The sequence below is a fragment of the Ambystoma mexicanum genome, chromosome 4q, assembly GCF_040938575.1.
Source record: "Ambystoma mexicanum isolate Mex_15411 chromosome 4q, UKY_AmexF1_1, whole genome shotgun sequence".
Classification (NCBI taxonomy): domain Eukaryota; kingdom Metazoa; phylum Chordata; class Amphibia; order Caudata; family Ambystomatidae; genus Ambystoma; species Ambystoma mexicanum.
The window spans coordinates 898,057,693-898,082,700 of record NC_090928.1 but is presented as its reverse complement, the minus strand read 5'-3'; the positions used below and the strand labels follow the sequence as shown (position 1 = coordinate 898,082,700).

The 25,008-nt window shown below is 46.6% G+C and overlaps 1 protein-coding gene across 1 annotated transcript in view; it reads left to right on the top strand.

The window, feature by feature from the left end:
- The window catches only part of PLEKHH2 (pleckstrin homology, MyTH4 and FERM domain containing H2), a 1,974,292-nt gene that overhangs the window by 954,620 nt on the left and 994,664 nt on the right, over positions 1-25,008 (top strand). The window contains exon 14 of the mRNA XM_069608462.1: positions 15,158-15,316. Coding sequence (XP_069464563.1) covers positions 15,158-15,316 — 159 coding nt within the window. The remainder of the gene's footprint in view (positions 1-15,157; positions 15,317-25,008) is intronic.

The window sequence follows — 25,008 nt, the reverse complement described above, 5'->3', positions numbered from 1 at the left end:
CTACATCGAATATTGTGTTAAAATCACCTCACCAGAGGATTGGTAACAACGGGAAACTATCAAGGAGAGACGTGAGGTGTGAGTAGAATTGGGGATCGTTGATGTTGGGACCGTAAATGTTTAACAAGACCACCTCCTTATTTTGCAGGATACCATGGAGTAGTACATATCTACCCTGGGGGTCGATCAGTGTAGCTATGGGGTTAAACGTAAGGTTCCTGTGAATTAGGGTCATCACCCTACGGCTTTGGGTAGAATAGTCAGTATAATACCTTTAAGAGTCCCATGTTTTGGCAAACTTTTCACAATACCCAGTTTGGGCATGTGTCTCTTGTAGGAACAGGACTTTAACCCTGTGGCGCTCAGCTTGGAGCTGTAGTAGCCTCATTTTCTTATAGTTTCCCAGCCCCGCACATTCCAACTCATGAATGTCAAGACGTCCTCACTCCCCGGACCAGGGGTAGTCATTGGAAGTTGCGAGTAAATGGAGTGGTGCCCCCCATGGCCGGTGCACAGCATAGTTAGGTCTGCAATACCGTCTGTTCCATGATGCCCTATACTCTACCTCGTCTGTGGATACCAAGCCTTTTTTTAACATAGAACTCAATTCCCCCCGACCCTCCCACATCCCTCCCCCAAACAGAGGGATGATAACCCCATAACCAAACAACCAAATCCAGACCAATGGCATCAACACCTGGGGGGCCTGTGAACTGGCCTGGCGGCGATGCTCCGATCCGGGGCGGCAATGTAAGGGTAAATATGGTGCCTAGTGGAGGTATCAGGTGCCACCCGGGAGGGGACCTTTTCGGGTAGGCAAGGCACGGTCGCAATAATAGAGAAATAGTTTGCACAAACTCGGGATGAATGGTTTCTCAATCGGATCATACCAATGTGTGGGTTCAACAACACATATTAAAGGGATATTATAATAGTGGATGAGCACTAGGACGGTCCCCAGCACCATCCACTCGACAGTTGGTCTATGTTGTAGTAAATTAATATCTCAGTTCGTGAACAAACATAACAAGGAACAAAACATTAACAATGTATGTTGTGAATGTGATTCAGCTAGGGAAGTGTTCATCAATGAACCTGGAGGCCTCCTCAGGAATCGTGAAAAAGTACACCCGGTTCGCATGTTCAATTCTCAATTTGGCTGGATAAAGAATGGCATATTTAACCTGCAGATCTCGCAGCCTCCTCTTCACTGGCAGAAAGGTTTTGCGCCACCGAGAAGTCCGGGTATAGGTGGATCCTGGCCGCGCCCAACAGAAGTTCTCCGTTGGCTTTCGCCGCCCTAAGGAGAGTGTCACGGTCGCGGAAATTTAGGACTCTGGCTATAATAGGTTGTGGTGGTGCACCCGGTCTGGGCTTTGCCGTGAGCGCACAGTGGGCTCTCTCAATTGCAAATTGTGGGGAGAGTTTTGGGGAATCCAGCAATTGTAGTAGCATGCCCTCTACATAGTCCTCCATGGGTTCCCATATGCCATCCTCTGATACACCGATAATGTGGAGGTTGTTGCAGCTCGAGCGAGATTGAAGGTCCTCATTTTTCTTCTCGACTTCGGTGACTCGGGCAGAGAGTGTAGAGACCTCTGCTCGGAGGGAACCCAAGTCATCCTCAGTAGCATTCACTCGTGTCTCGATTTTGGCAACCCGACCGTCGGTCCTTTCCATATGGGCCTTGATGGAGGATATCGTGCCATTCATGTCGTCCAGTTTGGTATGGAGTGTGGTGAACCCCTCCCGGATGTATTCCATCATTTTTTGGGAGTCGGGCGGTTCTGGCGTTGATGGATTGGATGGTTCCTGTCCTGATGTCTCCACTGCCGGTCCCACCGGGGTCTTTGTAAACATGTTGATCAAGGATTGTTTCTTTCCCGTTCCCTTTGTCATGATGCCAATGTAGGGTGGGCTTAAGGCCCAGGAGGCGGCCGGGGTGCTGGGGCCGGGCAGGGGAGAGGCCACGACACAGCGGGAGGTCGATAGGGGTTTCCGGGGTGCAGAGTCGCAGGTTAGAGGGGGTCTGGACGCCGACAGATCAAAGACCGGGGGGGGCCACCTCGGCCAGCAGGAGCGTGTGGGAACAAGTGGTCAGTGAATGAGCCCACCAGTGCAGCCGGCGCCAATAATCCTGGGTGGGGGCCGGGGCCCAGGGATCAGTGTTCCGCAGCCGAGATGGAAGAAGTAGAGGCTACTGGCACTAATGCAATTGATTGGGTTGAGGGTACACTCCCTGTGTCGAGCAATGGAGGATCCGCCGGTGGATGAAGGGACTGGGGACAATGGGCACAACGCTGCAGTGGTGGCCTCCCGCTAGTATTGTATAGAAGGTAGCAAGATCCTTGGCTGGGGGCAAGCACTGGTTATGGCACACCGGCACCCAGGGGGTGCGAGAAAGGAGGGGGCCCAGCGCCCAAGGAGATCCGGTCCCCCTTGCAGTGTCTGCAGTTCAGGTTGGGGACAGGGGCCCAGTATAACTGGCAGAGTCTGAAGGCCACCGCTGTGAACGCCGGTGCGAGGGGGCCCAGACGTCGTTCGAGTCCTCCGGGAGAGAGGCGGTGCAAGCCCAGATCAATGTCACTGCAAGGCGGGTGGGGAGGTGCCCGGGGGCCCTGACCGACTCACCACGGCCGCCCAAAGCGGAGACGTCCAAGGGGCAGGTCTCCAGGCGATGTCCTCAGAAGTTGCAGGAGGCAGCACGCGGCCCAATGGGGCGGCGGAGCGGGCAGCTCTGGACTCTGGTGATGGCTCCCGAGTCTCAATAAGGGGGCTGAGGTCGCAGAGCTAGTCGCCGCGGTCCTGCGTCAGGCGGGGGAGGGCAGCACAGCACGGTACAGCACCCCTCCCCCACGGGTCCCAGGCACGCTCCCCTGGTACTGAGAGACGGGCCGGAGCAACGCCAGCTCCCGGCCCGATTTCAGCGGGTTGTAGCTCTGCAATGGAGGCGATCCGAAGGACAGCGCTCAGGCAGCACATGCCCGAGACCCCCAGCAGTCAGAACGGGTGGTCAAGTTCAGGTTTAAGCGGGCACCAAGGCAGGATTAATGGAAGGAAGGTGCCTCATGGAACGGAGCACGACATCAGGCGGCCATCTTCTCCGAGCGCAACAGCGCCCCCCTATTGTTTCGCTCTTTTAACATTTAGACATGGCTGGTGGCAGTGGTATCTATCTTAAATTTCTACCGTGGTTATCTTATATAACCGTGGTAATATTGTAGGCTATTGTTTTGTGTTAGCCTCAGACTTAAACCCGCTTGACCAAATCCTTTTTCGTTTGGCTCCAGTGCGGTTTATTCGCCATTTCTTTTTGTTAAACTTCTTCTTGTGTTTTACTTTGCGCGGCAAACCAGGTTTGCTTTCATTGTTCGCTGTCTTTTGGCGGGCTTCTACCAAGAAGCCCTCCTCAGGGCGCCTGGGTGTCTAGGTGGGCTGAATGTGAGGGAGGGGTGTAGTCACCCCCTGCACAGGGTATCCTAAGAAACCCAAGTCGCACTTTGACATGATTGGACAAGGTGGATGTCCAGGCTGGACAACCCCCCTGCTGGGTGATTGACAGCCAGGCTGTGTGAATGGGGGTTATGTGCATAAAAGGCAGGTCTCTTGGGCTGGAAGTCAGAGAGTCGCCACTGGAACTACCAGGAACCGACGAGAAGTGGAGGAGAGGACGACTGCTGAAACTACCCCGCACCGGTGAAGCCCTGCTGCAGTCCTGAGCTATCTACCCTTTAACGACTAAGAGGTGATCCAGCCCGGAGTCTTCTTCCCTTGAGCCTGGTGGGGATAACCAGCTCATCTTCTTCAGCCAGAGGTCGCCTTCGTGGTCGAAATCGCTGCACACTGCTGTAGTGGTCCGGATAGCCACCTGAAGAACCCCTCCTGTTTTTAAGGAGTGCACCTTTTATTCATTGTCGCTGCTGCCGGCCTCATCCCTGTGTGGTGCGGACCCCCTCATCGTCCTTCTTCGTGCTGAAGCTGCAGGAAAGCGTGGGTCTGCGGGAAACCAACAGGAACAACTGCTGTGGCACCAGCTTGGTTCTTTGAGAAAGGTACTGTGTCCTGTTTGAGGAATTTTGGGTGAAATCCTTATTTCTCTACTTTAAGCTTGTCCTTACTTTTCCCTCCTTTTGATAACTTTTGCTTCTGAACCTTGACAATATCAAAGTATTCTTGGCAATGTTGAATCTCCAACTGTCCGACTGTGTGATCCTCGACAACAGGCACCCGGTGTCACTTGACTTTGGCTCCGGCCCCTTGACTCTTGAATTCCTGTCTGTGTGCGCTTCGATTCTGTCTGCCTAACCAACATATTGCCTGTGATTTTTGCCCCCAGCTCTCTCTGGGTATTTCGGGTGCTAAGTGTGTTTTTACCCCGGCAGCATTTCTTGCCGCGGATACGCGTTTATCTAGTAGACCGAGCTGTCAAAAAGTGTTCGCAATTGTATTCACGGTAACATGTTCTGTTTCGTAACACCGGTCCATTCAAACACAGGGTACTTACCTCTAAAAATACTGTACAAAGTGAATTGGTTAGTTGTAGTATATTTTACGTGTGGTTTTTGAATTAATAGAAGTGTCGTGTTAATAAAAAATGGTTTAAAAAATAAATGTACTTATATTTTTTACCTGAAACCTTGAGTCAGTGTTTGCTTGAGTCACAGTAATTGTGGTCCCTTTGTGTAATCTCTGCTACTGCTCAGATGCTCTTGAGATAAGCCTGGCTGCTCCGCTACTGCTACCACTATAACCTAGTAGTACAGGATTGTACAAAAGGTAAAACTTGTATTGCCACCTGTAGTCTTAATTGTGGGTAGTGGTCCCTTAGGGCACTGCACAGAATTCTGCCTAACACTGGTGTACAGCGGTGAGGATTTGAAAGTAGAGTGATTACACTTAGAGTGCTGCTATTGCTTGGGTTCAACTAACCACAAGGTTAACACCACTAATTCTATCTAAGAAATCATGTCAAATATGGAAAGCTACACTGAAGAGGGTCTTTTGAACTACACTGCTGAGGTTTTGAGAACCATGTGTAGGGAGAGTAGTCTCTCTGGTAAAGGAAAGACATCTGAATTGATTACAAAGTTAATAGGAAAACAAAGTCTGGAGAGTGGGTCAGAAGGGCCCACCCCTCCAGCAAATGTGGATAATGATGTTTCTGATTCAGAGAGTGTTGATTTGGAAGAAGTAGATGAGTCCTTGTTAGGAAACCCTACAACTCCTTTGCCTGCTCAGAAAGCACAACCTCTGCCACTGGGACCCCCACAGGTCCTACACTTACTCCTGAATTTATTGCACTTGAGAAAATGAGACTTGAATTGGAAGTGAAACGTATTGATGCACAAACTGCCATGAAACATCAAGAGTTAAGGCTCAGAGAAATGGAGCTGAATCATGAACTAGAGATGAAGAAATTGTCTGTAGAAAATTCTTCTCTCCCAGAGTCTTCTAGGTCTGCCAGCCCTAAGAGAGACTGTATGCCAAAGGAAATGATTGGTATGTTTGAGACTAAACTTGATGTTTTGGATTGGTTAGCAGTGTTTGAGTACAATCATGGGATTCAAGGTATCTCAGAGAATCAGCTGATGTTAGGGAGAATTCTCTGTTAAGGCTAATTTCCCAAACCTAGTGAGTCCCCCAGCAGCTTTGCTGGAATTTTGGGGTTTATTTTTTTTTTCTCCTGCTAAGAGTGAGACTCTTTTTCTCCCACTCTTAGACATGATTTGAGGTGTTCCTTTGACTTTGTATGTGTTTTATGGGCTATGGGATCCTTTACCCCATAGGGCTTCATGTGTTTTTGGTATGTGGGTTACACAGCACCCTCCATGCAGTAATCCACGGGTGTCGTAGCGACCCCCCCCCCAACATAGACTCCATACCCTGGGACTGACTACTGTCTCCCAGGGCATGTAAAGTCACCATTGGCTTTACTAGTCTTAAATTGTGAACAGAACCATTACAAACCATCATATTGTGGACGTACTGGTCGTGGCAATTCGATTCCCTCGAGGTCTGTTGTTCGAGGAGGCACTGTCCAGTTCCCCCCGACCGAGTTTTGGCTGGTGGCAGTGGATACTACTTTTTATATTCGACCGCAAATATATTCCAATAGGATTTCCCATTGTTCGAGGCTACCACTTTTTAAAATAGTCTCGAACATACCGCCGGTTTATTAAATTAATAGAAATTCACCGGTTGCTATTTTTTGCCGAAACTTGGTTCCAAAATGGCATCTGTGTTCGCTTCTGTGACTCCAATCCAAGTTGAGCCCTTTGTTCCACTTTTTGGCAGGCTTCTCCACAGAAGCCTCCAGAAGTGGTGCCACTCTGTCTGGGTACCACAGGGGGCGTGGGAGGGGGTTTAGGCACCCTGGACTGTGTTGCCTCAGCAACTCAAGTTGCACTCTTGTGTGATTGGCCCAAGTGGTGAGCCGCCCGGCTCACCACTTAGCATGTTTGAGTGACAGCTAGGCTGAATGAATGGAGGTTTTCTGCATAAAAGCAGGGCTTTGGGGACTGGAACCTCAGAAGTCGGCACAGGACCTAAAGAATCCGAGTAGGGAGAAGCCGAGCCGACCTGCAATGACGACACCACCGGTGGAGCCCTGCTGAACCGTCTCACAACTTTTCCAGACGACAGAGGAGATCTCCAGCCCGGAGAGTCTTCTTCCTTTGACTGGTGGGGATAACCAGTTTTCCCGTCTTTTCGCCTTCCTGGACCATCTCGTGGCCGCCTTGCCTGTGCCAAGCACCCCGGCAACCGGAATACCACGGTTTACCACTACTGTGAAGAAAAGTGTAGTAACTTGTAACCGGAAAACTCAGCGGCTGGTTTCTTCCCTGGCAGTGCAACGACCTTCATCTTTCCTCCACGTTGAGACCTCCTCTTCCTCTGGACGAAACACCGACTTGCACCCGCTGCCAGGTACAACTGCCCCCGCTGGAGCGTTCTTCCCACTTTCAGGTACTGTGTCCCGCCTGGCTTCCCTCGACTTTCTAACATGGGTTAGCCTGGGGCCTGTTAACTAACTTTTCCTGACTTGATCTCAATCTTTTGTGAACTATCTACAAAGACTCTTTGGGCATAACCCCACTGTGTGATCCTGGACCCATTTCGCTTGCTCTCTCTAAGAGTGGGTCTGGCATTTGAACTTCCTTGCTCTCCATTAGACTTTGCCTAACCTGCCTCACTGTGGTTCTTTGAAAAGTATTGAAATTGTGTGTTTTCATAACTCTGCCTTTTTCCTCCCTTTTTATACAACTTATTTGAGTGCCATCTTATTTTAAGCGCTCACCTCTGTCTGAAAATAAGTGGTGTTTCTCACTAAGACTTGTCTAATAAGTAATTAGGGTTGTATATATATAATAGTGACTGTGTGTTGAATTTACTTACCTCCTTTTTATGCAAGTGTAATTTACAAGTGTGTCTTTAAATAAATAATTATATACTTTTACACCAAAGCTCTGGTCAGTGTTTGCTTGTGCTACTGAATCTCTGTACCTATTGTGTATACTCTAAATACTGCTTAACTCATCTTGAAGGAAGTCTGACTGCTCAGCCACAGCTACCAGGTAAATCTGGGTGGTACAGACTGCTACCAATTGGGTTTACTGCCAACCACCTATAGTCTTAAATCTTTTGCAGTGGTCCATAAGGGAACTGCACAGGTTTATGCCTAACAGCTGATGCCCTGGCTTTTCTCTAGGCTCCCCCTGTTGCAAGTGATGCTGTAATGGAGTTGGGGGAGGAGGATAAACAGGATTATGACTGTGTGAAGCTAGCATTAATAGCTTGATTTGGGAAGACCCCTTCCCATTATCTTAAGAGGTTTAGAACCCTCAAAAAGCATGATGGTACCCCTTGGGCTACCCGGGTGTGTGAATGTTTGAAAAACTTAGATGGTTGAGTTAAGGTTTACAAAGTGAACACTTATGAAGGTTTGAGGAATCTTGTAATGTTGGAGTCTATTTTTGATGTCTGTTCCCCTGAGCTTAGACAGCACTTGGCTGATTCAAAGGAGATGGATCCTAAGAAACTAGCTAAGGCTGCTGACTTGTGGGTTGCCAAAAGGGCCACTCACAAGGATTCTGGGGCAACTCAGAAAAAGGATGAGGGAAAGCAGCCAAAGAAAGACAACAAAGAGAATTCCAATAATTCCAATCCAAAAGAGCCCCCCAAACATAACCAGGGTAAGCCACAAGGAAAACCGAATCAGGCTAGTGTACCATCTGGTCCCAAACCAGATGGAGGTCAGAGTAAACCCCGATTTAAGAGAGCATTTGGAAAATGCTTTGTTTGTGGGCTACCTGACCATGTGAAAGGAGATCCCAGATGTAAGGGTAAACCTTCAGGGATCAACACTGTCTCCTTAGCCTTCTCCCAGGTGGATGAAGTACCTATGACCAGTGGAAACTTTCAGTTGCTAGCTGATGAGCCCATGAGCGTCTCGGCTAGTGTTTCTTTAGTGTCCTTGGGTCTTTGGGAACAACAGAACTTAGATGTCTATAACTCAATCCCACATAATACTAAAGAGTATTACAAAGATAGCGTTCTTGTGAATGGTCAGGAGACCCCTGCCATCAGAGACACTAGAGCCAGCATAACTGTAGTTGATGAATGTTTTTTCAAGGAGGATGTTGCTAAGGCACCCAAACACTTAACCAAGTTAGCTGGAGGCCCTGTGCAAATGGTTCCCCAGTTACCAGCTCTTAATCAGTGTAATGACATGACTGTCAGGATACCTGTAAGTGTGCAAAATAATGTACCTGGGAGGGTCCTGCTGGGTAATGACCTTAAAACTATTGGAGTTGTGTCTAGTACCCCCAGGTCCCCCAGCAGAAGGAAGCAGGAGCTCACAAGGTCTGCAAGGGAGAGAACCTTGAGAGGCTCTCCTGGGGACATGATAGAGAAAACTATCTACCCAAGTCCACCTGATTTACTTACTGCCATTGCAGGGCAAGGAAAGACCAAGGGGAAACCCAAGTCTGCCAGCAAGAAACCAGCAAGCACTCCTGTGCCCAGAAGGACATCTCCGAGTCTGTCCAAAGTCACATCTGTGACTCCCACACCAGCTGAGGCTGAGTGTGAGGTTCAACCCTGTATGGTCAAACTAGATACTGAGGAATCAGATCTAGAAGAAGATCTTACCTTGGTAGGATATCTGGACCCTGTTGACCATCCTGAGCTGCATTCTTTACTGGCAGAAGGTGGACCCAACAGGAAAGATTTCTTAAGGGAGAAAGAGAATGCCCTACCTTGGAAGGTCTTCGCCAACACGCAACTTCTCAGCTCAATGGGACTGACCCTGGGAAGTATAGGTTGCACTGGGAAGATGGCCTATTCTACAGTGAACCAACTGAGTCAACCCCTGGAGACTGCAAAAGACTTGTAGTACCTCTAGTGAACCGACTCCAGTTTCTGCAGTTAGCCCACGAGATACCTTTGGCTGGTCACTTAAGTTTTAAGAAGACCAAGGAAAGGCTCTCTCTTTACTTCTTTTGGCCTAAAATGGGTTCAGAAGTAGACAAATTCTGCAGAAGCTGTCACACTTGCCAAACCTCTGGCAAGAGTGGATCCAAGTTCTGGCACCCTTAGTGCCTCTCCCAGTGGTGGGAGTTCCTTTTGAAAGGGTCGGGATTGACATAGTTGGTCCTCTTGATCCTCCCACATCTTCAGGCAACAGGTTTATCCTGGTTGTAGTGGATCATGCCACTAGATTTCCTGAAGCCATACCTATGAGGACTGTTAAGGCTCTGGCTGTGGCTAAGGCCCTACTTGGTATTTTTACCCGAGTAGGTTTTCCTAAGGAGGTGATATCTGACAGGGGATCACATTTTATGCCCAACTACATGCAAGCCCCCCGTGTGGAAAACCTGTGGAGTAACCTACAAGTTCTCAACTGCCTACCACCCCCAAAGCAATGGGTTGATAGAGAGGTTTAACAGAACTATGAAGAGCATTATAGGTGCTGTAGAAGAAACCCTTAAAAGAAAGTGGGACCTTCTACTGCCATGCCTTCTCTTTGCATATATAGAAGTCCCTCAGGAGGGAGTAGGATTTAGTCCCTTCAAACTGCTCTATGGCCATCCAGTCAGAGGTCCATTGGCCCTGATTAAGGAGGGGTTGGAGAGTGCTCCTCCCCCAAGCCAGAACGAGTGGCTATGTGATAGGTCTCCGGAGGAGAATGTCACACATGATGGCAGAGGCAACTGATAACTTGAAGGCTGGTCAAGCTCTGGTCAAACATTGGCATGACCAGAAGGCTAACATGGTTGAGTTTACTCAAGACCAGCTTGTTCTTGTTATGGTCCCCACAAGGCAGAGGGCCTTGCAGGACAAATGGATAGGACCCTTCAAGGTTGTGGGTAAACTTGGAGAGGTGAACTATCTGGTGGACTTAGACAAACCTAAGGAGGCTCCCAGAGTCTTTCACACCAACCGTTTGAAGGCATATGTCTCTCGACCTGACATAGGAGCTTTGCTTCTAGCTTCAGCCCAGGAGGACGAGGAGAGTGAACCTCTGCCTGACCTCCTCAGAGGCTTACCTTTAGATGAGCAAGTGGAAGGAGTTAATCTCTTTTCCAGTCTCACATCTGACCAGCAGGATGAGTGCAAGTTACTGTTGAATCAGTTTGCCTCCCTGTTCTCACTTTCACCAGGCTTAACCCCTTGGGGCCAGCACGATATACTCACTGGTGACTGTTTGCCTGTCAACAGTAGGGGTTACAGAATGTCTGACAATATAAGAATCCATATAATGAATGAGGTCAACAAGATGCTTGATCTCGGGGTTATAGAACCCTCTACTAACCCATGGTCTAGCCCAGTTGTGCTTGTACCAAAGGCAGGATCCAAGGAGTTGAGATTCTGCGTGGACTATAGAGCTCTAAATGCAGTCACAACGACTGATGCCCATACTTTACCTAGGACAGATGAGCTGGTGGACAAACTTGGTGCAGCCAAGTACCTCAGCACATTTGACTGAACGTCAGGCTATTGGCAAATAGCTCTGTCAGACCATGCCAAGGAGAAAACTGCATTTTCTACCCCAGCTGGCCTCTACCAATTCATGGTAATGCCTTTTGGATTAAAGAGTGCACCTGCTACATTTCAGAGTATGGTCAATCAAGTTCTGAATGGGATGGAGGACTTCTGCATGGCATACTTGGATGACATTGCAGTGTTCAGCCCTACATGGAAAGAACATATTGAACACCTAGGTTATGTATTGCAGGCTCTGGAAAAGGCCCATCTGAGCATCAAGGCAACCAAATGTCAAATTGGTCAGAGTTCAGTGGTCTACCTTGGACATGAGGTAGGAGGAGATGAAATAAGGCCATTGCCTAGCAAAGTACAAGCTGTACAAAACTGGGCCACCCCTACTACTCAAACCCAAGTGAGAGCCTTCTTAGGTCTCACTGGATATTATAGGAACTTCATAGAGAACTATGGGACCATAGCTTCTCCCTTGAATGTCATTTCCTCTCCCAAATTTCCTAAAAAGGTCAAGTGGAATGAGGAGTGCAATCAAGCCTTTGAAGGTCTAAAGAAAGCCCTTTGACAAGCTCCAGTCCTAAGAGCTCCTGACTATCACCAACCCTTCATTGTACAAACTGATGCTTCAAATGTAGGTATAGGTGCAGTCCTTAGTAAACTGGATGAGAAAGGTAGGGAACACCCCATTTGTTTCATCAGCAGGAAGTTAAAGGATCCTGAAACAAGGTGGGCAACAATAGAATGTGAATGCTTTTCTATTGTGTGGGCACTGAAGAGGTTTAGACCATACTTGTATGGATCTACCTTCACCATTCAGACTGACCACCAACCCTTGAGATGGCTGATGCAAATGAACGGGGAAAACCCAAAGTGACTCAGATGGTCAATCTGCCTCCAAGGATTTGATTTTTCCATTGAGCACAGAGCAGGAAGTCACCACCAAAATGCTGATGGTCTCTCTATGATGTTTGTAACGGACTAGAGGTATGAGAACAATCCAGGAGTGTATTAAATCCTCCTGTCCCTTAGTCTGGGTGGGGGGGCGAGTGTTAGGGAGAATTCTCATTTCATGGCTAATTTCCCTTACCTAGTGAGTCCCTCAGCAGCTTTGCTGGATCTCTGGATTTGTTTCTTTCCACTTGGTAAGAGTGTGAGCTTTTTCCCCACTCTTACCTGTATTTTGCTATGTGTTTTGACCTGTTTTTGTGATTGTGGGCTCTGGAGTACACCACTTCAGTAGCCCCCTCTTTGTGTGTGTCACACAGCACCTTCTGTGCAGTGGCAGAGGGTTGTCATTCAGACTCCTCCCAACTCCATTTCTGAGGCGACTACTACCCAGAAAAGGCTAAAGTTACCATTAACTTTACTTAGTCAAATTTAACCACAGATCCAGTACACACCATCTTACATGGACTGCTGGAAGGGTTAACTCTTTTTATCTGTACCTCCTTTTCAAGAGCATTGTTTCGCTCTTTTAACATTTAGACATGGCTGGTGGCAGTGGTATCTACCCTACATTTCTACCGCGGTTATCTTATATAACCGTGGTAATATTGTAGGCTTTTGTGTTAGCCTCAGACATAAACCCACTTGACCAAATCCTTTTTCCTTTGGCTCCGGTGCGGTTTATTCGCCATTTCTTTTTGTTAAACTCCTTGTATTTTACTTTGCGCTGCAAACCAGATTTTCCTTCTTTGTTCACTGTCTTTTGGCAGGCTTCTACTTAAAAGCCCTCCTCAGGACACCTGGGTGTCTAGGTGGGCTGAATGTGAGGGAGTGGTGTAGTGACCCCCTGCACAGGGTATTTTAGGAAACCCAAGTCACACTTTGACATGATTGGACAAGGTGGTTGTCCGGGCTGGACAACCCCCCTGCTGGGTGACTGACAGTCAGGCTGTGTGAATGGGGGTTTTGTGCATAAAAGGCAGGTCTCTTGGGCTGGAAGTCAGAGAGTCGCCATTGGAACTACAAGGAACCGACGACAAGTGGAGGAGAGGTCGACTGCTGCAACAACCCCGTACCGGTGAAGCCCTGCTGCAGTCCTGAGGTATCTACCCTTCAATGACTAAGAGGAGATCCAGCCCGGAGTCTTCTTACCTTGAGCCTGTTGGGGATAACCAGCTCATATTCTTCAGCCAGAGGTCGCATTTGTGGTCCAAATCGCTGCACACTGCTGTAGTGGTCTGGATAGCCACCTGAAGAACCTCTCCTGTTTTTAAGGAGCGCACCTTTTATTCATTGTCGCTGCTGCCGGCGTCTGTGTGGTGCGGACCCCCTCATCGTCGTTCTTCATGCTGAAGCTGCAGGAAAGCGTGGGTCTGCGGGTATCCAACAGGAACAACTGCTGTGGCACCAGCTTCGTTCTTTGAAGAAAGGTACTGTCTCCTGTTTGAGGAATTTTGGGTGAAATCCCTATTTCTCTACTTTAAGGCTTGCCCTTACTTTTCCCTCCTTCTTATAACTTTTGCTTCCGAACCTTGACAGTATCAAAGTATTCTTGGCAACGTTGAATCTCAAACAGTCCGACTGTGCGATCCTCGACAACAGGCACTCGTTGTCACTTGACTTTGGCTCCGGCCCCTTGACTCTTGAATTCCTGTCTGTGTGTTCTTCGATTCTGTGTGCCTAACCAACATATTGCCTGTGATTTTTGCCCCCATCTCTCTCTGGGTATTTCGGGTGCTAAGTGTGTTTTTACCACGGTAGCATTTCTTGCCGCGGATACGCGTTTATCTAGTAGACCGAACTGTCAAAAAGTGATCGCAATTGTATTCACGGTAACGTGTTCTGTTTCGTAACACCAGTCCATTCAAACACAGGGTACTTACCTCGGAAAATATGGTACAAAGTGAATTGGTTAGTTGTAGTATATTTTACATGTGGTTTTTGAATTAATAGAAGTGTCGTGTTAATAACTAATGGTTTAAAAAATAAATGTACTTATATTTTTTACCTGAAACCTTGAGTCAGTGTTTGCTTGAGTCACAGTAATTGTGGTCCCTTTGTGTAATCTCTGCTACTGCTCATATACTCTTGAGATAAGCCTGGCTGCTCTCCTACTGCTACCACTATAACCTAGTAGTACAGGCTTGTACCAAAGGTAAAACTTGTATTGCCACCTTTAGTCTTAATTGTGGGTAGTGGTCCCTAAGGGCACTGCATGGAATTCTGCCTAACATAGCCTCATCGACCCATGAAGATGCAATGGGTATTCTATAGAACAACAGTGCAGTTTTGGCGTAACAATGATGTATTCTATCTTATTACAGTTAACCTGATTAAGTGCTGTGTGTATGTGCTTGAAGTTTTGATTAGTACCGGAATTGGGACAAATTTCCCTAGATTCTATATCTAGCAAAAATTGTCTCCACTGATTCTAAATCTGGGGAAACCAAAAGTACATAGAGATTCCTGAGTCTCGGTAACACAGTGAACCCACAGTGATCAGCTTATCCCAGGGCTCAGAGAAATTCCAAGCTCAAATTAGCTCTGCTTCAGCTTGTCTTTTTTAAAATTTGTTTTGAATTTAAGCATGCTAAAGTGCAATTAATGTTAGATGAAGAGAGATCCGGCAGCCAGTGGATAATTCGCAGTTGCTATTGTATCTGAAGAGGTGCAGATGGTGGGTTGTTAAAAATGGGAGGGATGTGTAAAATTGCATGCTGTGTGACATAAAGACCTCAGTCGGGTGCATTTTCTTTCACTGTTTCTTTCCAGATATGATTGTTTTGGCTCACACTATTCTGCATGTTGGTAATTGTTGACTTCCATTCTGGATGGGCAAACAAAGATACAATTTGTTGATAAATTATGTTATTTGTTCATAAACACTTTTTATACGCCTGTCACTCGCCTGCCATGGCCCCACCCCTTAGTCCCGGCCCTCATCGCTCTCATTCGCCCCCAGGTGGACGTGTATTTCCTATCTTCAGTTCTGGTCTTTATTCAGGAAGAAGTAGGTATACAAAGTCTGTGTTTCTGAAGAAGGAACTTCGCTTCATTGACTTAATACTCGTGTCTTGGGTAAACCCCTATCCTGGAAATCCCCTATGCTGCTATCTCCTTTAGACATATCAGGAAAAGTGCTTCAAAAGGATATCTGGGAGACCAACATTTAAAATAAATGATCACCAAGGTCCGTTTTCTTTTACTTTTTCAGTTGATCACAGAAAAGCGAACGTATTACTTGAGTGCAGATTCTCCTAATATCCTAGAGGAGTGGATCAGAGTTCTTCAGAATGTTCTCCGTGTGCAAGCTGCCAGTGCTCTCTTCACTCAGCCTGACATCAAACCCACAGCGAAGGGGTTCCTTACCAAGGTGAGAGAGCAGCCTTTCTCTTGTATTGAATGTCTTGAGGCAGTAAGGACAAGTTTTTGCGAACATTAGTTTAGTGATTTCATAAATCTTTAATTTTATTACTTTTCACACATTCAAATTTCCATTATTCACTTGAAAGAGGTAGGGTGTGTTGGCTTTAGATTCCCAGTTTGAGGTAGGCAAGGCTCTTGCTGCTTTCCTGCATGTACACACCACATGTTCTCTGATTAATTATGTACAAATGTATTTATACACAGAAGGATTTCCCATTTTCCAATAGGATGTGTATTTAAGTGAGCAGGTTTTTTTCACAGGGTTAGGGTCCTGATTTTGCATAAATTGAGGTTATTTATAGGGAGCATAGTTATGCAATGCCCCAAACACTGTTAACAGGAATCTCTGCAAATCGGTTTCATTGCTCCTTCTAGTAATTTGTCCCTGGATTTCCCATTGGGTGTTATACCTGAGTTGCCACTAATGATTGTCTTTGCTGTCGTCCTGACTTCAGAGCAGTAACTCTGACACTACTGTACTATTGTAGGGAGGAAAGATAGTAGACTGAAACATTCCATTGATGTTTGAAATTGTTACTTCACTGCTACTGTAGAAGGATTATGCACTTTTATGTGAAGCATGGATAAATATCAACCCAACTATCAAAACACAGCATCCAAAATGTTATCTTGGAAATGGAAAATAAACTCAGGCTGATGCCGTTAATTTCGGGATTATCTTTAGAAATTTATAGAGGAAAAGGAGTCCTGAACTGCTATTCTTAAGGAAATGACTGAGTGGTCACACTGCAGACTGCTCTCCTTGTGGATATGCCAGAAGGAAGACGATCGCTTTAGCAATAGTACATATTCGTGAGGTTGCCATCATTTTCTAATATGCATCTTTTGTGTTCTAGAAGTCTAATGGTGTTAACAAAACTTGTAGCGCCACAGTTTGTCAAGTTGGTAAAAGAGTGTATTATGTAAATAAGCATGTTAAATACACATTTAATATTTTTATTGTACACGATTGTTCAATTGCAGAAATATGTCAAATTCATTTGGGTATTGTGACAAAGTCCCATGTTAGACGATGAGGATGAGTAATAAGATGGATTAGACTGTGGTGGCTGGGTTCCTTCATCCGTTCCATGATCCAGTCACCGGAAAAGGTAAATGGAGGATCCTGAGTCCATCATCTTCCTTACGAAAACCACACATCTTTTGAACCCTAGCAAACCCCAATGTAGACAAACCCCAAAGGAAAATGAACTGTCCAATTTCCCCCAGAGAAGTAACCCACTGCCCTCTGGAAAAATCACACAAACAAAAGCCATATCCCGATTGTACATGACAATAGGAATGTTCTACCCCTGTTACCACTGGTGCCAGCAGTTGCCCATGAAACCCAAACAAGTACAAGAGACTCAGGGAGAAACATTTCTTTGACGGCTCCCTCTGAACAAACTGCATGGCCAGTACTTGCGCCCGATGCGGGGGACGTAGCTACACATCAACGACCTGCAAGGGCTGGTCGCCTATATATAGCTGATGAACAGTGCATACCCTGTAACAAAGCAATTCAAACATGTCCGCTAAGGCACCAAAGTATAAATCAAAGCAGCCTACACTGGATACTTTTGCCAAATTAGCAAACTCAAGCAAAGCTATCATGCCTGCTGCCCCAACACCTTGAGTGGAACAGGAACAGAATGTAGGAGACCACCAAGTCCTGGCCGCAATAGCAGCCTTGAAGATCGCACTGGAGACCAAAATGGTTGCGATCGGCCTAGAGGTGAACTTCCTAAGAGAAGATGTTAGAACACTAGCAGAACAAATTGGGCCCCTCGAAAAGCAGGTGACAACAAATGCAATAGGCCTGAAGGGCAACACAAAAGACATAGCAACACTGCAACAACAAATGTGAAACATGGAGGGAAAGATTGAGGACACAGAAGGGTGGGCTAGACGGAATAATGTAAGAATTATCGGTCTTCCTGAAGGCGAGGAAGGTGGGAATCCCGCAAATTTCATTGGGAACATGCTATTGCAGGAAATCGCCCAGGCACTCTCACGCAGGGATTTACAGTCGAAAGGGCACACAGGTCCCTAGCCAGAAAACCGCCACCGGGGGCACCACCAAGGCCCATAATAGCCGGATATTAAATTATAAAGACAGAGAAAAGATCCTTGAACACTTAAGGAGAGGCAGTACGATAAAGAGAGCATCAGCAAACATTACAGCATACCAAGATTATACTCTGCAAGTGCAAAAACAAAGGATGCACTTCACATCTGTAAAAAAAGGCTGCGGGAATCGAACCTCAAATATATGCTGCTGTACCCCGCGAGGCTGAAGATCATAAGCAAGGGACGTGCCATGTTTTTCGATACCTCTGAAGATGCACATAAGGGGACCGATATGGAAAACCTCCCATCTGAGGTGGATAGTCAATCAGGAGACACCTAGGCGCCTGCTGTGTGAACCCCATAAGAACAGATGGAAACAAGATGTGGACAAGAACGGACTAACCACTGGAAGATTCAACTCATACATAAGTCAACTTTGGCACTAACACCTTTTGTTTTCAACAGGAGCAAGCAGTGTGGACCCTAATAAGTCGGGAGCAATCTGCTAGGAAATTGGTTATTTACCCAAGACTGTTCTCCGTTTTTTCGGATACTAGCTGTTAAGTATTCGCCTGCTGCACTCCGGACACCAGTGGACAAGATAACTGGGATGGTAGTGAGAAACGGGAATGCCTGAGCACAAGGTATTGAGCTGGGCAACTGTTGGGGGCTGGGAGGGAAAAGGGGTGGAGGGGGTCAGGTGGGAGACAGCCTATACATCCATACAGAGTATGCATGTTATGAACAGTGGGCCTAAGGGTCGCAAAAAAGATGTCATATATGACAGGGGACCTTATAATGACCATCTGGAATGTCAGAGGGGCTCAATAGTTACATGAAAAGGAACAGAATAATTACATTTTTGCGTCGCCAAAGGATAGATATAGCACTATTACAAGAGACGCACCTTACGGTCAAGATAATAACAGCTCTCGCCAAGAGATGGTGTGGCACCACCATTGGCTCGCTGTATTCGGCGTACACTAGACGGGTACTGATATGGATAGTGCCGTCCGTTTCATTCAGGGTTTTTAAAATGATTAAAGATAAGGAAGGCAGGATGGTTATACTACAGGGCTTCTTAGAAAAAGGAAATATGTATCATAAACACTTAAACCACGCCAGCGCAGCTTATTTCCGCTCACTATATACTCAAATTAGCCCATATAGAAATTGAACATTAGTTTGGGGCAGAGACTTTAATTGCACATTAAACCTTGAACTCGATAGACCAGATAATACATTCGGGCACCTTGCCCCTCCGGCTAGAGCCATGAACATTCTGTTAAAAGCATTCAACCTGTCTGATGTCTTGAGGTCCCTTCAGCCGCACGTACGTGGATACTCACATCATACTGCCCTGAAAAATCTATACACCAGATTGGATTATGTTTTCACAGGGAAGAAACCCTGGGTGAATTTACAACTGCGGAATATAAAGTGAGGGTATTATCTGAGCACGCACGGCTTCTAGTTCCTTGGCGTGTTTTCCCCCAAGAGCATGCATCCCTACCTGGAAGCTGAGGAGTGAATCCCTGAAAGATTTGGTGTTCCGCGAACACCTCCGGCAGAGCGTCCAAGAGTACTTCAAACATAACACTGGTAGTTTAGCGTCAGCTGGGACATTATGGGAAGCCTTCAAACTTGTAATTAGAGGAATAGCAATAGCCCAAGCAAAGGGACTACAGGCTGCAATAGATAAAGACTTAACCAAGGTGGAAACCACACTGGAAGAAATGGATAGCGCGGAGGGGGAGACTGAATAGCGATTCCAAGAAACTACCCCCCTGAAACACAAATGCCTGAAACACTGCAATAGGTTAGGCACACTGAATTACAAGAAATACATAGAAAAACAACATGCAGATGGTGATAAACCAGGTTGAATGTTGTCCTGGCTATGTAAAAATTAATTCAAGCGGGATATGATACGGGTAGTACACAAGGAAGATGGAACAGTATGTATGACGCAGGAAGAATTAAATAAATGTTTCCATGAATATTACAAAAATTATACTCGGGTACAGCCGAGGTACAATCACCCAAGATAGCAGGGGCCCTGTCACATATATACCTCCCAAAGCTAGACCCAGAAGCAGCTGACCGGCTGGAAGCCCCTATAACTATAGAAGAATTGGAAGCCACTATTAGAGGGTTGCCAACTGGAAAGACACCAGGGCAGATGGGTTACCCAGTGAATTTTATAAAGAATACATAACAGAAGTTAAACCCACACTATTATCAATGCTAAACGAGGCATTTGACACAGAAGTCCTTCCGACATCGTTAAGGGAATCCATCACTATCCCGTTGCTAAAACCAAACAAACCCAACACAGACTGTGTGTCGTATAAACCGCTGTCGCTGCTAAATCGAGATGGGAAAATACTCACAGCCCTAATGGCTAATAGACTGAAGACAGTCATTTCTCTGCTCGTACACCCGGACCAAACAGGATATGTACCAGATAGAAACATTACATAGAACCTGAGAAGGTTACATCATATCATTGATCACACCAAAGACAGCACAAACTATTACGCTATGGCCTCATTAGACGCGGTCAAGGCATTTGACTAGGTCAGATGGCCATGGCTGCTAGGTACACTGAAAGGTTTTGGTATGGGGCCACATACATTAAATGGGTACGGCTGCTATACAATATGCTGGTCGCGAAAGTTGAGACAGGTAACCAGATCTCAGAACAATGGGTGCTAGAAAAAGGTATGAGGCAGGGATGCCCATGGTCCCCTATGCCGTTTATACTGGCCCTAGAACCTCTAGCAGAGTAACTTTGGAAGGAATATAAAGAGGCGGGCATAGATATGCATGGTAGATGTAATTTGATATCATTGTAGGCTGATGACATGCTCTTATAGCTACGACACCCAGACACTAACCTGCAATACATATTGGACGTGTTGGAACGCTACGCCGACTTTTCAGGCATGACAGTCAGCAAACAAAAATCATGCTTGTTCCCCTTGTCAGGGTACAGAGGGAAACCACTAAACACACTTCCAATGCTACCAATGAGATGGGAGGTAGAAACATTTAAATACCTCAGAGTTGAAATCTTCCACGACCTGAAGAACACACACAGAATACACAGAAAGTGGCAGACGGGATAGAGAAATCCATGGACTTCTGAGCTAAACTGCCTCTTTCACTGATGTGATAAAGCTGTGCTGCTGAAGATGGAAGTGCTCCCCAGGTTCCTCCATTATTTCACCCATGTCCTGTACGAGATCCGTAGGAGCTTCTTCAAGAAACTGGACACCACATGTAGGAGGTTTCTATGGCACAACTCTAGATGCAGGGTGGAACTTAAAAAATAGCAGAAACCATATGACCAAAGGGGTATAAAGGTGCACAACTTCGAAGCATATTTTGTGGCAAGCCAATTACAGTTTGTCATGGGGTGGTTGTCTGATGACCAGACTCAGGACACTCCTTTACTGCAGCCGGCATTCTCCATTCTTTCTGAGGGAGATAATATGGATCCAGATACCATAAAGTCCGAGACTCCCACTCTTGCTGAAACTTGTGAAGTCGATATGGCATAGGGCCTGTCGCTTACTAGGGAAAGCTTCACCATATTCTCCTCAGGTCCCATTGGTGGCACTGGGAGCAGAAGACCCCCCACCCCCAATCCAGACTAAATATACAGAAGTACTGGGAGCCCTTCGGGGTGGCGACAATTAGTGACTTACTACAGGAGGGGAAACCCGTGGACTTCAGGGCACTTACTATAAGCACTGTAATACATGTAGCGCAACATATTTTATGCACCTCTTTCCTTATAATGCTAAATCAGAAATGGCCAGCAGAGGCCAGCGAATTAAAACAAGATGAAACTATAGAAACACTGTATGATATCGCAGAAGGCGGTCACGCAGTATTGAGGATATACAAGCTAATCATGTTCCAGCGTGGCACTGAGCTAGCGCAGACCCGACAAGGCTGGGAAGCGGACGTACGGGAACCAATTACAGACAGGGAATGGGAGAGAGTGATGACATATCATGAGAAAGTGTCCTGAAAACCGGACATTTCTGCTAAAACAGCTGTATATTACTCACAGGGTGTACTTAACCCCCCGAAAATTGCAGGTTTCAACGGGGCAGCAGAACAAAGTTGAACGAAAGGCGGGATGGTCAACGCCGATTTGGTGCACATGCTCTGGGATTGTGGGAGGATCCTACAGTACTGGGATGACATAGCTCAAATGCTTGCCAAAGCAGACATAATATTGGATGTACGTGTCTCCCAAGGCCTTCTTGCTTGGCATTTTCTCACACCCAAAAAAGGTATAACATATTAAAACTGAAGGACCTGGCATATATCCTAGCAAAACATAGGATAGCAATGTGCTAGAAGGCGCACAAGAGCCCGGAAGCAAAACAGTGGTGGAGAGACCTCCAGAAATTGTCACTGGCGGAGACCTCAGTGTGGCAAGAAGCAGCTCGCCTAGGCCAAGGAGAGCAAAATACAGACCTGAATTCCTGGAGGCAGGTGCTACTGCAACTGTCGGCTATGACACAAAATACAATCTAGGCGAGTGTCATACCCCGCCGCCCTAGATGGAAGATAGCAGATAGACATTAATACTCTGTACAGAATAAACAGTGAAATGAATGTGGCGTAATACAGTCGAACATAGGCTGGGTCATGGGTAGGGGGATTTGAGGGATGGGGAGTTGGAAGTAGACTTGATTATCTGTGCATTGACAAGTATATTCAAGAGAATGTCTGTAAGTTACATTAATGTTAATAAACAAATATTTCTTTTACAGAGTCAGCTGAAGCATTCAAACATGGCAAACCAATTCCAGTGCTCAGCCCAAAGAAGGAAACTGTTAAGATTAATTCCTCAATTATGGGCACGCATAGGCATTAGAATGCATAGGATCAAAAAAGAAGGTGTCGGTGTCAGAGGTTGGACCTGAAGAGAGAGAGATGTCGGATTGGAGTAGTAAGAAAATGGCATTGCAGAGCAAAGATGAGGAGGGCAATCAAGCAGAGGGAGGAGGAGCAGGGATAGAAACAGAGAGAGTACCAACTAGTTGGAAAGATCCAGAGGGGACATAGCAGTGCAAGAGGGAAGCTCATCTAGAGAGAGAAAGAGTAGATACAGTTGTAATAGATCAGGAAGTCCCGGAAAAGAACTAAGAGGAAGATGGAAGCAAGATGAGAGATAGAGAATCAAATGGTTAGAAAAGATCAAGGTGTGGTGTAACTACTTGAGGAAGAGGAGAGGGGGTTGAGGGAGGTAAAGGGAGTGTGGAGGGGGTGCAAAGTAGCCTATTTGGTGAAAAGAACTGTTTGAAGAGGTGAAAGTAGGAAAAAGAAGAAATATAGCAAGAATCTAAAACCAGGTTATTTCTCTATTCATGAAATAAATGACTCTCTGCTGGAATTAGAGGCCCTGGCAATCAAGTGGGCCATTATCCACCTTAGATACTACCTCTTAGGCAGAAAGTTTACATTAGTCACCAACCATTCTCCTCTAGCTTAGATTAGCCAAAGAAAAGACTCAAACCCATGTGTCATGTGATGGTTTCTAGACTTACAGCCCTACTGCTTCACAGTGGAACACCGGAAAGGTAAACAGCATGGGAATGTAGATTTCCTGTCCTGGTTCCCCTGTGAAGAAGATGCGGCGGCATTGCATGGAGGAAGAGTATGTGAGAAACCTGAAGGTGTCTCGTCCGCTAGTCCCCAGAGATCTGTCATCCAGGTGGCCATGACACGGCCATCGTTATTGGATCCAATTACTGGGGGTGGACCGGTGGGGGAGGATCACCTGGCCGATGGGGTCTTCGGGGAGTGGAAGTGGGACACCGAAGGTTGAGATGTGGTACCCCTTCCTTGTAAAACCTTTTCCCCATCCTACCCCATAGGATATTTAGAAGCTCTACCCCCTTCCTTCGACACAAAATCTTTCTTACAGCATAACGGACAATGGACTAACACCAGAGCAGTTTATCTGACATGACCCAACACACGGGTCAGGCAGAGTCAGGCAATTGACAATAACCACGCACACCTGCCGGCCCTTTAGCTTTGCCACAGGGATTAAAGGCGGAGCACGAGAGCACACTACGAGCAAGGACGAACGCATGAGGAAACAGCTACACTGGACCGGCAGTTCAAACAGAGGAGAAAGGCTTCGAGGCCTGGAGGGACGAAAAAGGGGGAACTACCCATGCCCTTTTAAACTCAGACCCGCAACGCCTCCGAAAGGGAAACCATAAGACCAGGAGTTACAGCTGGTGTGTGGAGGAACAGATGTCAATGGTTCACGTGGGCCACCCGCATTGATAGCACAAGTAGGGAGGCACGCTGGCTACCATGGTACTGTCCTTAATTCCAGAAGCAAGACAACTCAATGGGTTCAGCACAGCCGGTGAGTCGGAGAAAGCTGATAGCAAACCGAACTGTGTTGAGACCAAGGTTGCAAGTGGCGACAGTATATGAACACAAGGAACTTGAGAACAAAGAACTTGTGTGTGTGTTTGAACTTTTTAGAAACCCCAAACAAGGGCCAGCTTCAGAATGGTCAGGCGCCCCAGCAGTACTCATTTGAACGACTCTTGTAGGCCCCTTTTGTTTTGTATTGAAACTGCAATTGCCAGAAGGCACTAGGAAAGGGTGGCATGAGATGTCAGAGTGTTCCTACACTGGTCACATCAAATCCCTTGAACAATCGGAAGTCTCTGACCCATTGCCGAGAGAAAGCTAGGGGAAGGGAACCCCGCTTTCTCATAAGATTGTGAATACTGTGGAATAAGGCAAGTGTGAACCCGACAGAGGGATGCCGAAAGGAAGCTAGGAGAAGAAACCCCTGCTTTCTGATGAGATAAAGCCAAGCATGAACTGTGTTAAAAACTCATGAACTGTGTTAAAGAAGGCCATAGTGAACCTGACGGACGGAGGCCTACTTTGCAAGGAGGATCCGAGCCCGGCGGAGGTAGATCCTAGGGGCGAAGAACAATTGCCTAAGGTGCAAGACCACTGAAGGAATTTGTCTTCGTTTGTTTTGATCCAGCAGGCCTTCTAAGGCAAGGGACTTTGTAGAAAAGAGACTTGGCCCATGAAGGTTCTGATATCCTCGTGCTTAAGAGGCCCAGGAGTGTGCTGTGCTCAGGAATTCGGCCTTGTCCCGTGCATAAAAGGTGGGGAAGGGAGACAGTGCCATACCATCCGGACTTATTTTGTGAACACTTCTTTCTTTTCAGGTGAACATTATACCACACTCTTTTGTAACTTAATGGTAAGGATTGTCAATAGTTTTTTTGGTATAGGCCCCTTTTATTTGACAAGACGCTACTAGGACTACCTTATCATTATTTTATGGTCGTAGCGGGCTCCCATTTTAGGTTTATATTAGGCGATTTTTATCGCACCCATTATAAACACCCTTGAACTGTGATCACTTGTGTCTATCTTTACTGTTGCCACCATGAGTTCCTTACACTGGACAGACCCATAGTTTTAGTTTAGGTAGGGAAACCACAAACATGACTCCTCTATCTGCGTCTCATTCCTAGCTATGCACACAAGGCT